General features: G+C 60.8%; 1 protein-coding gene across 3 annotated transcripts in view; it reads left to right on the top strand.

Moving 5' to 3' along the window:
* Positions 1-13,373, top strand: part of PPP2R2C (protein phosphatase 2 regulatory subunit Bgamma) — a 138,270-nt gene extending 124,897 nt beyond the window's left edge. For all 3 annotated transcript variants that reach the window (XM_040488351.1, XM_040488365.1, XM_040488356.1), the window contains exons 8-9: positions 1,863-1,954; positions 10,635-13,373. In XM_040488351.1, the coding sequence (XP_040344285.1) occupies positions 1,863-1,954; positions 10,635-10,926 (384 nt within the window). In that variant the 3' untranslated portion in view covers positions 10,927-13,373. The remainder of the gene's footprint in view (positions 1-1,862; positions 1,955-10,634) is intronic.
* Positions 13,374-14,473: the final 1,100 nt, after the last annotated feature.

Genomic DNA, 14,473 nt, shown 5'->3' with positions numbered 1-14,473 from the left:
AGCACAGTGAGCAGGGGGAGAGAAGAAGAGTCTGAGGTCAGAGAGGTGACTGGGGGCAGAGTCTAGGGGGCTTGTGAGCACTGGAAGGTCTTGAGCAGCAGAGTGACATGGTCCAGCTTGGTTTCTTAGGGGTCTCTCGGGTTGCCCGTGGAGACAGACTGGGTCGGGGGGCACAGAAGCGGGGAGCAGTCAGGAGGCATTTGCAGTGAGCTGGGAGACGGTGGTTCGGGGCAGGGAGCAGCACAGGACGTGGTGAGTGGCAGCTGGGTTCCAGGTCGCTTTGGATTCTGCTTCTGGACTGGCTGCATGTGGGGTGTGACCGACGAGCGGTGTGGAGAGGGCTGCTGTTGTTTGTGGCCTTTGTACCGGGAAGGATGGGGGACCGGGGCGGGGGGCTCGCAGGGGGCAGCCTCGAGGGGCCTCTTGCCCGCCCCTGTGGCAGCTCGATGGTCCGCTGTGCGCCCCAGGGAGACAGGTCCCGCTGGAGGGGAGCATCCACACGTCGTCGGAGTGTGGAGGGCATCACACAAGAGTGCAGGCGGCGGTGGGAACGGAAGGGCCGTGGAGCCCGCTCCGTGGGCCGGTGGGCAGGCAGGGAGGGAGCCCTCTCCGAGGAGGGGCATCTCAGCCGAGACCCGAGAAAGTCACCTTGTACGACCGGGCTGAGCCTTGGGAGCAGGGGGTCCACACAAACACAGAAAGTCCGGGCAGGACCCTCAGATGCACTGGACGCTCCGAGGGAAGAGCCTCACTCAGCCTGGGGACCCTGGAGGCTGCTGGGTGGCAGGGGGTGGGGGCGCCCCATCTTTTTAAAGATGAATAAGAGGTTCTCAGACAGAACCTGTTTTCTTCCCCCTCCCTCTTCCCCCCTCCTCTCCCTACACTTGACTCCTGGCCTGTGGCATTGCCCAACAGGAGTTGAACACGTATTTCTGTCTGTTCCTCCGGAGTTAATCAGGGTCCCAAATACCTATCGGTGTTTGCCCTTCGTTTGTCTGCTTGGAGGGGTCCGTGACCCCCTGCCTAGATGGGAAACCTGGAGGTCACAGAGGCTAAGTGACTCCCGGGTCACACGGTAAGGGGCAGAGCCAGGAGTTCAGGCTTTGGGTACGCTGTCCCCTCCCCTCCCCCCACGCAGAGGGCAGGGCCACGTGCCTGGCGGAGAGCGGGCACCGACCAGACCCTCTGGGTACAGAGGCTGCTGTCGGGTGGCCCCGGGCCACAGGGGCATCGCCGTCTCTCCTGTGGGGTCAGCTAACTCTGGAAGAGCGTCCTGGTCTTCTGCTTACCAGCTGTGTGACTCTGGGCCAGTCACTTACCCTCTCTGAGTGTCAGGGCCTCGTCCACAAAACAGGACGAGTGACACGCACCGAGATCACGTTTGAGAGGCCTGTGTGGGCTCCCCTTCCCCTTTCTCCCGTGATCCGTGCTCAGGGTGACGGTTCTGATCCTCAGAGAGCATGACCCTGCACCACACAGTCTCCTACAGTTGGTCCCACCACAGCCCATGAGGTATGTGCTCTTGTCACTTCAAGGTGAAAGAGACCAAGGTTCAGAGGGGTGAAGTCACTTGCCCAGGATCACACGGCGTGGGGGAGGAGGGGTGGAGCCAGGATCTGGTCCCTACGGTATCCTTCCCTTTGTCACCGCGGCTGTCCCCTCTGGCCACACCTCTAGGGTCGGCCCTGTCCCCCTGTCTGGCTGTCGGTCCTTCTCAATGAGCAGGGCTGAGTCGGGGCTGGAGGGGCCATCCGGACCCAGAGGGCACAGCCCCTCCCCGCTCAGGGACACTCTTCTCGCAGCAGGGACCAGGACTGCTGGGGCGCCCCCTGCCCCGACTCACCGGCCCCTTCTCTCGCCAGGTCCACGACTATCTGCGGAGCAAGCTCTGTTCCCTGTACGAGAACGACTGCATTTTCGACAAGTTTGAATGCGCCTGGAACGGCAGTGACAGGTAACCCCCAACCCGGGTGCAGCGGCCCCCTCGCCAGGGAGCGCCTCGGCTGCTGGCCTGGCATCCTGGGGAACTCGCTGGTGATGAGCCTGATGGATGAACGTGTGGGAAGCGGCCCATCCGTTCTTCCAGCGCCCACGAGCTCTCAGCCCTCACAGGCCAGGGCAGGAAACGACAGCCAGGTCACAACCTGTGACCACACCTGCCGTCCACTTGGACCCCCCCCCCCCCCCGGCTCCGAAGGGATAGTGGAAACAGTCGAGGCCGGGGCCCTAGCCACACACATCCCCAGGCTGTCGAGGATGAGGGGTGTTCCCTGGACCGCCACGGGTGGGGGCAGGGAGAACTTTGGCCTCTGCTCCACACCCTCCCTCCGCCCCCATCATGGCTGCACCTGCCTCCCTGGCGGCTCCCCTACATCGGGCCCCCCGGGGCGGCGGGCACATCACAGCTCCGCACCTCTGGGGCTGGCAGGGTCCCCCAGGCCCGGCCACATCTCACAGCCCACCCACCCGGGAGATGGCCCGATGTGAGTTCCTGTTTCCCTGTTGCTGGCTCAGCCCAGGGCCGGCGTGGACGGGAAGGCCCAGCACAGGGGCCCAGGTGACCAGAAAATGCAGGATACAGACCATACTGTGTCCCAGAGCACTGCCCGTCACGTTTTCACAGCCCGAGCAGGCCCGGCGTCCCCTCCCTGTCCTGTGGTCCAGCGCGGTGCAGGGGGGAGGGGTGGTGTGCGGGCCAGCAGCCTTTGGTTCAAATGTCGTTCAGGGCCGTGCATCCGTCAGGTGCTGCCGCGGTCAGGGGAAGAGCTTCTGTGATGCGACAGGCACGCTGGGACCCTAGGATGGGGGTGGTGAGGAGGGGCCAGGAATCGTGGGGCCGGGGCCGGGAGGGAGCTGCCTGCATGTAGGCTGGCCCCACATGGGGCTGAGCCGCCGGGTCCAGGGTGGGGGTCCCCTGGAGCTGCTGCTGACATCCCGGGGGCTCACCTGGCTCAGCTCTCAATCGGGGACCAGCGTGGGGGTCACAGGGGCTCAGTTGGATAACAGTGAGAAGGCTGGCTTGAGGCCAGGCCGACACAGCACTCCTTCCGGGTGCTGCACCCAGGCTGACCCCAGACACCCTCAGGGAGGACGGGGCTTCTGGGATACCCTGAGCTTCAGACCCTGACACATTGGGGGTTCCCCAGCGAGCACTGGCCGTGGGTCTTGGGGTGGGGGCTGTCAGAATCTCAGGAGAGGGACTTACTGCTGGCCACGGGGGAGTGTGTGTGTGTGTGTGTGTGCGTGTGTGTGTGTGTGTGTGTGTGTGTGTGTTGGGGGCCGTCTCCCCTGGCCATGGCCAATGCACGCCCTTCATCCACATTACCACCAGGGGGCGCTCGTGAACAGGTGACGTCTGGCTCCCAGGGACAGGAGCCGCCCAGCTTGTCCTGGTTGGAGCTCAGCTGTCCTGCCTCTTACGAGCCACTTCCTGCCACGCATTTAACATACCAGCCACCCCCCTCCCCGGCGGTCCCGCGCTTCCCTGTATTGTCTCCCCCCTCCACAACCGCTCTGCTCCTGCAGCCTGGAATCCTGGCCACACTGTACCTAGCTCACTCCTGTCGCCTCAAGTTACTACCGACCCAACTCAAGGCCACCTCCTCCAGGAAGCCCTCAGGGCCCTCTCCACCTTGGCCCCGAGCCTCCTGACTTTTCCGCCCGTGTCTTGGCACTTTGCGTGTTTTCTCCTTGCCTCTGCCTTCCCCGTGGGATGGGGTGCCCTTGGTGGGGGGGGGGGTGTGACCGTGGCTCAGCCCATCCTAAGCAGCTCACTCCGCACCTCAGGGGTGTCTAGTCAGTGGCTATGACACTCTGGAGGGCGCAAGAGTGTGCCACCTCCTTCCGCTTCATCCCGAGCCCTCCTCTGAGCCCGTCGTGGTGGGTGGAGGACGGTCCCTGCCTCCCAGGAGCTCAGAGCTGAAGGGGAGAAGAAGCGCTGCCCTCCAGGACCCCCGCTCGTACAGACCAGACCACCCTCCGAACTCTGCAGGCTCAGCTGAGCTATCCCTCTGCTATCCGTGGGGAGCCCATGTGCCCTGTTGCCCAGATGGCAGCAGAGACCTGCTGGGGTCTGATGGCCCTCACGGTGGCCTCGTACCCAATGCCAGCAAGAGCAGCGGCCTGGTGTAGAGGGAAGGGCCGGACACCCTCGGGTTCCGGTGCACGCTCCCCCACCCTCCAGTTGTGTGCTCGAATTAGCCCCCGAGCCTCCTGAGCCTGCCCACCTGTCCCCTGGAGCATGGTTCTAATCAACCATGACCTTCCAGGGCTGTTTCGAGGCTGAAAGTCCACGAGTCAGTATCGGCCATGGAAGTTCGGTTGAGCCTCCAATTTCAGCTCAGGTCGCGATCTCACGGTTCGTGAGTTCGAGCCCCGCGTCAGGCGACTCTGTCCCCCTCTCTGCCCCTCCTCCGCTTGCACTCTCTCTCTCTCTCTCCAAGATAGATGAATGTTGGGGGGGGGGAAAAAGAACCCCGCTGAGCCTCCAAGACCCACCTCAAATGCCACCGCCTCTAGGAAGCTCTCCTTGATCTGTTCTGCCTAGGACAAAGGGATTTGCGTCAACCGAGCGTCTTCCTGTTGCAGAAATCAGACCAGCCTCAGCTTGTTCTGAGAGGTTCCAGGCAAGGGTTCCCCAGGGCTCAGGTGTACCTTGGGGCCATCTCTTCCCTGTCCTCATCTCTGTGCCTCCCTGCTTCTCCTTACACACTAGCCTCATGCTCTGCTGCAACGCCCTGTGGCTGGCAGGATTGCCCTGCCATTGACCTCACAGCCCGCAACCCTCCCAGGGTCTGGGGTCTGATTGGCTTCGTTTGGGTTACATGCTCACTTTGGGAGCCAATCAGCAAGGACACGATTATTGCAAGCCATGATCAGCCAGCAGGGGGTGCATGGAGCCCTGTGCTTGGCAGTCCCTCGGCTGGCCGGATGGGGGCAGAGAGCCCTGGGGACGGGAGCGGTGAGATCGGCATCCCCACGTGCAGAGGAGGAAAATGAGGCTAGCAGAGGTGAAGCGACGTGCCTAGACACAATCCAGGGCAGGGGCTGCCCTTTCCTCTGCTAAGGGAACCTTCTGGAATGTAAGAATGCAAGCAGTGGGCCTTTCTGTCCTGGAGTGCTTTGCAGGGTGCTGGGACCTGCTGTCCTGAGATGAAAGGGACCCTTCTCCTTGCAGGCAGGGAGGGGGCCCCCTCTCTCCCATGTCCCAGCCTGATTCTGCATCTTAACGGGAGGAGGATTAGCAGTTGGGCGGGGTTGCCAATGACTTCAGTGACCCCACTCTCCCTTCCCCTGGTGGATCCGAAGGACAGGCGGTTGCGTGACTGCACTCGCTGGTTAAGTGAGCAAAGCTGGGCTGCTGTCCCCTCTTCTCTGCCCTTGCTGGCCTGGAGGGAGGGTGTGGCCTCTGGCAGGGCCTTTCCCTGAGAATCTTTCCTTTTGCTTCCTCAGTTTGGGTGTCCTGCCTCAGGCTTAGCCGGTGGGACTTCAGGCCAGGAGCATGATTAGAATCAAGGCATCTAACATAACGGGGGGGGGCCCGGGGGGGGGTTCCCGGGCCCAGTACTGCTCTGTTTTACTGAGACTCCTGGTCCATGCTCCCCAGAAGCTGGGCTCCCTTGTTACCCCCATTTTATTGATGTTAGGGGCAGAGCTAGAATTTGGAGCCAGGTGGGCGAGCCCGAGCACCTGCTCCCAATACCTGGGCTTGGGGCGCTCCTTTGCCTTGGAGGCCCAAGTAAAGCAGGTGGGGAGAGAAAGGCCTCTGTCCTCACTTCTTACGGGGAGGCCAGTGTCCCAGATCGCCCAGCGCCTGCCGCGGCCACGCCCAGTTCCTGATCCCAGGCTGAGCTCCCTGGCAGCTGCTCTGGGCCCAAGGAGGGGAGGCCTTGGCCCTGTAGAGATCTCAGAGTCCCATCCAGCGTGGGTGTTGGTGCCCCGGCCCCAGGCTGCCGAGTGCAGGCTGGTGTGGGTCTCATGAGCCTCCCCAGTGGGTCTGCGGCCAACAGGTGATCCCTCTTCTCCGCAGGCTCTGGGAATGACTGCCTAATAGGGGCAGCCCCGTGCAGGGCGGGGGCCACAGGGTGAGGCCAGATGAGGGCAGGGGTGCCCCAGCTGCTCACCCTGGGGGAGGGAGAGAATCTTTTCTCTCTTGCTGCCATCTCAGCAGCGTCACCTGAGTCCCAGGGCTGGGCACGGGGGTGACAAGTAAAGAAGGGCGGAGGAAGGAGTGAAAGCAGGAAGCACCTTCTAAGTAAAGCTTGGGGCCACGGGCATCTGGCTCAGTGGCACTTCCTGCCTGTGCGTGTCCTGGGGGCCTCCTGGCAGGTGGGGGCCCTCCCCCGGACCCAGCGCCTGACACCAATGGATACCGGCCGTGCGAGTGAAGGGGGGGCGTCTGGCAGGGCCACAGGCGGGTCCCCCCCTGGTCTGCTGAGCCGGACTGGTCTGATGGGCTGCTGTCCTGGGCCGGGAGGTGAGAGTTCGTCCCAGCCGGTGACCCCCGAGGTCTGAGCATCCCCCTCTGCGGGGCACGTGGCAGAGCTGTGCCCCAACTGTCCGTGCAGGTGTCAGCCTGGGAGCTGCAGATTCCAGTTGGCGTCCCCGAGGGCACAGGGCACCAGGAACATGGCAGAGATGGGACGCAGTGCCTGCCTAGGAGGACTCTGTGGTTTACACTGCATGGACTAAAGCAGAGACCGGAGGGGGGCCCTGGGCAGGGGGAGAGAGGGTGGGGGCCCTGCAGGGGAGGGGGCCGGGGGTGGCCTCCTGGACGAGGTGCTCTCAAGTCTCAAGAAAGCGGTAGGAATTTGCCCGCGGAGCGTGGCAAGGCATTGGGGCAGAGGGAACAGCATGGCCGAAAGCTCAGGAGAAAGAAAGAGCAACTGATGTGGCCACAGCTTAGCGAGTTGTCTCAGGTCAAAGTGTCCTTGGGCCTCCCTGGGGTGGGTGTCGTGGGAGAGTCTAGCATGGGGGATGGGGGGCTTAGGGACCGAAGCAGGAAGACCAGTGAGCGAGCCGTCGCAGCCGTCCCTCTGGGCCAGAGGTGAGGGGGATGTGGGCGGTGAAGGTAGAGGGGGCGGGCTCAAGTCAGGCCACCTACCTTCAGGTGACCAGAGGATGCACAGGAGCCGGGTCGTGTACACCCTCGGGGGCGGGCACGGGGGTTGGGGGTGCCCCATACACCACCCACCGCGGCAGCCTGGAGCCTTAGAGCAAATGTCCCACCCTGTTCTAGAAAGCAAGAGATGAGGTGCAGAAACTCCCAGGAGCTGTCACCTCCCCGGCTGCGTGGGCCTCTGACTGTGAACAGGTCACGTTGTCCCTGAGTGTCTGCTCATTATTATAAGAGGTAGCCACGAGCCCTGTTCCCAGCAGCGCCCCTGCTCTTGGGCCTCGGGACTCTGGCACTGGGCCGCACGGCGGCCCCTCACGTCCCCCCAGCCTCGGCAGGTCACCCGGCCCCCAGCTCTGTCTTCCAGCCACGTACACACGCTCCACGGGCTGAGCTGCCGGGAGCCGCCGGCACCTGGATGGACTCCAGTGGGCTCCCTGGGGCCTGATGTTGGGAGTGAGCCTTTCCCCCCGAGAACAACTCTGGGTCTCTGACTCTGTTGCCCACTTTCCTTCCCACGGCCTGGTCTCAGTTCCGAGTTGCAGGTTAAGAGGGACGCATTTGGCTGCTGGCCTGGCCTCCTTCTGGGAGGTGGGAGTGAGAGGGCCTCTCCCAGCATGCACCTGCGACATGCCATTTCTTTGTCTCAACAACAAAGGGATTTATTCACAGGGATGAAGGTTTGGGGGGCGGAGTTGTAGAACACAAGAGAATAGGGCCAGAGAATACTTTGGGATTCTCCACCCACCCTCCCCTCCCCTCCCCTCCCCTCCGGAGATTAGACAAACCTCCAGAGAAGCAGAACTGCTCGACTGCGCCCCTCCCCCAAGCCCACCCCGACGGCTCTGCCCCCACAGCCGCAGAGAAGCCCCTCCGCCCACTGGACTGTGTCCCAGGTCAAGTGCAGAGGGGTGGCTGGGCAAGGCCGCTTCGTGCATTTCTAGGACTTGGGAGGGTGGTTGGGAGGGTGGTTGTGAAGGGTTGTGACCCTTCCGCCGAATTCATTCATTCATTCACTCATTCACTCATTCGGCTTAGAGAGCACCTGCCGGGGGGGGGTGGGGGGTGGGGGGGGGGAGGTACCTTCTGAACTTGCAGGTCTGGCCGTGAATAAGAGAAGGTTCTGGCCCTTCGTTCCCTACCATTTACGAAGCATTTACTGCCTTCTCTGCAGGCACCAGGGGGCTTGGCTTGGTCTGGTTCAGTGTGGCTGCTGCTGAGGGCCAGCTTTCGCTGCCCCGATGAGGCCAAGCCAGGGCTTGGGACTCTGAGGCAAGACAGGCCTGCCCCAGGAGCCCCCACCCGGTGGTGGAGACAGAGGCAGCACAGAAGCTTGCGCACGGTTTTTGGAGCAGGTGCCTCAACACGCCAGCATGCCCTCTGGCTTCTGACCAGGTTTCACCAGTGGGGACCCTGGGAGGGAAGCAGGGAGGGAGAGGGTGTTTGTCCCACCTCCCTCCCTGTCCTCTCAGTGGACTATGCCCCGGTCAGCCAGCCCCTTCACACAGATCTGCCACTCTGTCTCTGTTTCTCTCACCTTTCCCCCTCTCACCCCTCAGGCCTGGGGGATGGTAACAAAATCTCCAAACGTTCCAGCCCCGGGGGCACGGCACTTTCCCTGTGGTTCCCTTGGAACCTTCCAGAACATTTGGGCATAGCTCCTTTGTGGAGCTGGTCTCCAGTCACCCGGTTGGCCGGCACCCTCTGCCCTCTGCTGGGATCCAGGTGACCCCCGCCTGGCTCTGCCTGGACACCCCTGGAACGTGGCAGACGAACCGCTTTATGGAGGTTTTCCATGCTCATTGTCCCCGAGCGCCCACCCACTGATCTCTGAACACAAGGTCGGACAAAGCGGTCCGGGCGTCGGGGGAGGGACACCAAATGCTAACTTGGCAGGTCGCGGGCTCTGGCGGGAAGCGTCGCCTCACGGGCGCAGGCCATCCCCGGGAACCGCATGTGCAGGGCGGGCAGGGGAGGCCCGGAAGCCGCTGTCAGTGGGAACATAAAGTACTTCCCTCAGAGGAACTGTTGGCCCGGACTTGCCAGGACCCAAGACTACAAGGCCCTTCCTGGAGAGGATCAGAACTCCGAGGGGCAGGGAGGCAGCGGGGCCTCCCCACCGCACGACCCCGCCCCTCCTAGAAGGGACTGACCTTGAGAGATGGCCCACAGGCGAGGTAACTGTGACACCGAATCACAGCTGGTCCGTTCCGTGCAGGCCCCGGGAGGCCGGCTTCCCGGTCTCGGGTAGAGATGCAGAGGCTGGGGCCTCGGGTGTGTCACGTTCAGCCCGTGACTCAGCATCACCCGGGCCCCTGAGCCATGCCAGGAGCATCTGACCTCCCACAGCCCAGGTGCCTAATAACAGAAGCTCTCCTGGTCTGTCCAGGTGGACCTCGGCCTTGAACATTTCCTGCTCCCCTGCACTGCACTGTCCCCCTGACTTGGGGAAATGGAGACGTGGAAAGTGTGCACAACCCGTGTTCACCTAGGGGGCCGCGGGGCTCTGTCTCAGAGCAGTGACTCCCCAAGAGACACGCTCAGCTTCCGAAGGGAAGACAGGAATCCCAGTCTGTATGCACCTCCCCTGAAGGACGTGGAAGGGGACCTTGTTTCCCAGAATCCCCTCCCGCCTCCCCGGTTATTTTGCCCCCCTCCCCCACCCCCAGCTGCTCCAGAGACTCTCCTGGGCCAAACCCCAAAACCCGCTCTGTAGGCCCAGGCCCCGATCGCTGGCCTTCTTGCCACACAGACCACATGGCCTTTCTCCCAGGCCCCAGGCACCCCTTCTCCTTGGAGGGGGGAGGGAGAAGGAGTGGATGGACAAGGGGCAAATTCCCTTTAGCAGGACAGGAAAGTCCGTGAACATCTGCACATGATTTAGTCACCCAACTACTCAGAACAGGAAGGTGCTGGGTCCCTGCCGTGAAGGGCGCGTTGGGTCAGTTCAGGGGCCTTCCCTCTGCTGGTGCCTGGAGGTCTGGCCAGGCCTCTCCTGGACAAAGGGGAAAGTATGGGAGAAGTTTCTTTACGATGTCTGGGGCGGAGCATGAAGGGGTCTCAGCCCCTGCCCTAGGGCCGCCTGGGTGGTTCACTCAGTTAAGCGTCCGACTTCAGCTCAGGTCATGATCTCACAGTTTGGGAGTTCGAGCCCCGAGTCGGGCTCTGTGCTGACAGCTCAGAGCCCGGAGCCTGCTTCGGATTCTTTGTCTCCTTCTCTCTCTGCCCTTCCCCCGCTCGTGCTCTGTCTCTCTCTCTCTCTCAAAAGTAGACATTAAAAAAAAAAAAATTTTTTTTTTTTTTAAAGGGTCTCAGCTCCCGGCCTTGGATCCTACAGGCAGATGGTAGCTGAGATGTGGGGGAGGACCAGAGCCCAAGGGGAAGGTGGGACCGGGGCGGGGGGCCCACCCCAGGGAGCGAGGTCCTGCAGCCCCCGGGGTGGTTACTTGAGGTGTGGCACGTTTCTTCCCTGTACCCTGCCCTCCCCCAACCCGCCTGACGCCTCTCCTTCTCCCGCCAGCGTCATCATGACCGGGGCCTACAACAACTTCTTCCGCATGTTTGACCGGAACACCAAACGCGACGTGACCCTGGAGGCCTCGAGGGAGAGCAGCAAGCCGCGGGCCGTGCTCAAGCCCAGGCGCGTGTGCGTGGGCGGCAAGCGCAGGCGGGACGACATCAGCGTGGACAGCCTGGACTTCACCAAGAAGATCCTGCACACGGCCTGGCACCCGGCCGAGAACATCATCGCCATCGCGGCCACCAACAACCTGTACATCTTCCAGGACAAGGTGAACTCTGAGATGCACTAGGTGTGTGCGGAGCCCCGTCGGGGACGCAGCCGTCTGGTGGCACGGCTGGGAGCGCGTCCCTCCCTCCCGGTCCCCAGGCCGGGCCGCCGCCGCTGGCCGCTGTTTGAAAACGGGAGGAAGGAGGGTTCACTGAAGCCACAGACCGTAACATGGACGTGACCGTCGCCTCGGGGATCAGGCCCTTCGTTCGTTAACCGCGTGCCGCCTGTCCCGATGTTAGGACTTTGTCATTTCCAGGATCACTTTTCACTCCTTCCAGCAGCAACTCGCAGGGGACAGCAGGCACCCCGGGGGGCCTCACGGCCCCCCCCCCCACATAGGGGCTTTGGGGACCAGACGACGGACTCAAACCAGCCAGCCAGGATTCTTTTGATTACAGACGGAGCAATTTCCACGGTCTCTGAGCTGAGGGTCATCCCTTTGCCTTTTGGATCGTGGATTCGTGCTGAGAACAGACAGGTGCGAGATCCACTTTTAGGTTCTTGCAGTGTCTTTCAGTCCCCCAAGTCTGGCGTTCCCAGACAGGAAAGGGGACAGCGAAAGCCACCCGTGCGCGTGTGTGCCTGTTCTCACCGTTGCCCCGGCCTTTGCTGAGCGTGGGCCGGGGGGGCCAGGCACGGCGTTCGGCCCTTCACGCGTACGGATCCGGTCCCCACTCTGCGGGGCTCTCCTGTCGTGCTTCATGGTCATTGGGCCCCTCGAGGGAGCTCACGCGGCTCTGTCCATGACCCATTCGCTTCCTCCACAAACACCAGCCCCTCACAGAGTGCCAGATGCCAGGGATGACAGGTGACTAATTTATCAGCCCCACTCGACGCGCGAGGACGCTGAGGCCCCGAGAGAACGAAAACAGTTTGGCCAACGCACGTCCTGACCGAGTGGTGGAGTCAGGAGTCCTGAGCCGGTCTTCACGCGCACCGGGCCCTTCCCAAGTCCACCACGCTGGCGGCTCGTGTTAAAGCAACGTTCTTGCCTGGAAGGTTCTGGAAACATTATCTTCATCTTGTGAAGCGGGACAGAGCGGATGGGCCATGACGAGGGTCCGGGGAGACTCGAGCTGCAGCACGGAGTATGGAGAAGGCCCCCGTGGTGCCAAGCTCTGTGTGGTGACTTCAGACCCCCGCCCTCTGTGGGGCACCTCGCCGCGCCCCCCGTCTGTACCCCAGCCCCTCGTTCAGGTGCACCGAGCTGCCTCCGAGGAGATTGCATGTTTTGACCATTTCCGGATACATCTTCTTTAACGGCCTGGCCCGTGTCTCCATAGCACCTGCTCCTGCCCCATGGACGTGGAGACCAGCTCCGCCCACCCCACCCCGCCCACTTGTCCTCTGCACGGAATGACAGATGACGGGGAACCACTGGCTGGGCGTCCTGATTCAGGAAACCGAGTGCAGAGGCCGAAGCCAACATTTTTTTACAGGGTGTAACCCAACCCAGGAAACAGACCCACCCGAGGTTTTTCTCAGTGGATAGTGGTGTACTTTTCTGTGCATCAAAGCACAAAACGCATGTGCATTCACTTCTGGCCATATGATATTTACACAAGGAAATGGGTCCATCGTTCCTGTTTTGTTTTTTTTTTTTAAATCAACATGAATGAAGAATGTTTGTTTGTATATCACTGTAAAATCCAGGTGACCTGGACAGTATTATATGTACATATCTATTCTAATTGAAATTAACAATCACTGGATTGGATTCCTCTTTTCCCCCCTTTGTAAAGAGGTTCAAGAATGTGGTAAATTGTATAGAAATCTTGTCGAAGCCAAAATCCAGCTCTGAGGGCCTTACACAATTACACGGATATTTGGCACAATCCCCTTCCCTTTGTGATTCGGATGCTGAGGGGAGACTCGAACTGCAGCGAGGACTTACTGTCAGAGCGTAGATTTCACACTTACCCGTCTACACAGTACCACTCTTACACTGCATTCAAAAGGAGGTCTTAATACAGTTCCTGGTTCCTTACTTCTGTGTGAAGCTTTGGATAGCAAACCAAAAAAGGAAAAGGAAGAAAGATCCTAGAGGAAAAGCATGCCTTCAGATCCCTGGAAAATCGTGATGTCCAAAGCAGGTTATGAACGACACATGTTGTGGGGGAGGGGCAGGACTAGCCGCGGCAGACAGACGGGCCAGTAACATAGTCACAAACTCGGCTGCTTCCTCTGTTTAAATTTTCTGCTCTTCTTAAATGTATGGGCATTCACCTAGTCCTTGTGAAGTTGTTGGGTGGTTTTTGTTTTTACTCGAATACTCTGAGGACTGAAGTCTTGGTTGGTGTTGGACGTGTGGTAGGTAGACAGACCTGATCACTTTGGATTCTGTAGCTCATGGGTGCATTCTGGTTTCATTCGGTATCTCGGATTATCCGACTGTTGAATAAAATTATAAATATGTTAATACCAGCTTTTTCCAATAAAATAACAAACGTTACATCGAAAATGGGACTTGGAGTGCTGGTGGTTTCTAGTGAGGCCAACCCTCGGGGGGGGTGGGTGCCATCAGGAGGCAATATGGCGGACGGGAAAGGCTGGATCACGTCAAAGCTTTGCTATCTCTCTCTTTTTTTTTTTTTTTTTTTTAATTTTTTAAATATTTATTCATTATTGAGAGACAGAGAGCCAGAGCATGAGTATGGGAGGGGAGCCTGGGAGGAGAGCGACCACAAGCCAGCTGGTTTGTTCTGGAAGCCAGGGTGGCCCAGCCTGGTGTGCCGCGGTGGCTGAGAAAAGCCAGAAGATGTGTGAGGACCCCCCGCCGTGGTTTCCCCCCCGCACCCCTCCTGGGGGCCAGGCCTCTCCTTTCCACCTTCCAGAGGGCATTTTATACTTCAGACTCAGCAAGAGGAAGGCAGGTGCTGTTCTAGCGGGTCCTGCTGGCGGGGCTTTCATTGGCTGAGCTCTTTGTCAACCACACGGCCCCTGGGCAGAGCTTAAAGGAGAAAGCTGCTCCCAGGCTGTGCGGCCTTGGACCCGGGCCGACCTCTCTGAACCACCTGGGTAACTAGAGGGCAGTGCCGGTCCTTCTCAGTGCTGTTGGGACGACTGATGAGATACACAAAATACTTAACAGATCCTGTGGTACCGCTGTCCCGGGACGGTCCCGTACTGTCTTGATTCTGGGCGTTACCTTGTCTGACCTGCCTTTCGGCTTCATGCCAGCCCTTTCGCAGGGGAAGGGGGGAGCGGGTACTTCTGCCTTACCCGTTTTACATACGGAGAAACTGGGGCTCGGAGAGAGGAGGGGGTTTAGCCTGCGCCCAAATTTCTAGCAACACCAAGCGGTGACGTCTGGATTCAGACTCTGATGGCGAGTGGCACGTGGTCAGGGACATCGCGGCCTCAGCCCCACCCCGTCCAGCTTCAGCGAGCACTGACTACGCACCAGCCCGGGACTGTGGCCGTGTGACCTTGAGATGACAGGTTATCCCCAGCCATCAGGCAGCCCGATCTGTCGAGTGAGTCCTTGTCAGCAGAGAACCTCAGAGGGAGAGGAGACCAGGAAGAGGGGGTCAGATGCGGCAGGAGGGTCCCGTCTGCCATCGCTG

The sequence above is a fragment of the Herpailurus yagouaroundi genome, unplaced genomic scaffold (genome assembly GCF_014898765.1).
Source record: "Herpailurus yagouaroundi ecotype Mexico unplaced genomic scaffold, PumYag 28, whole genome shotgun sequence".
Lineage (NCBI taxonomy): Eukaryota > Metazoa > Chordata > Mammalia > Carnivora > Felidae > Herpailurus > Herpailurus yagouaroundi.
This window is presented reverse-complemented; position numbering and strand designations above follow the sequence as displayed.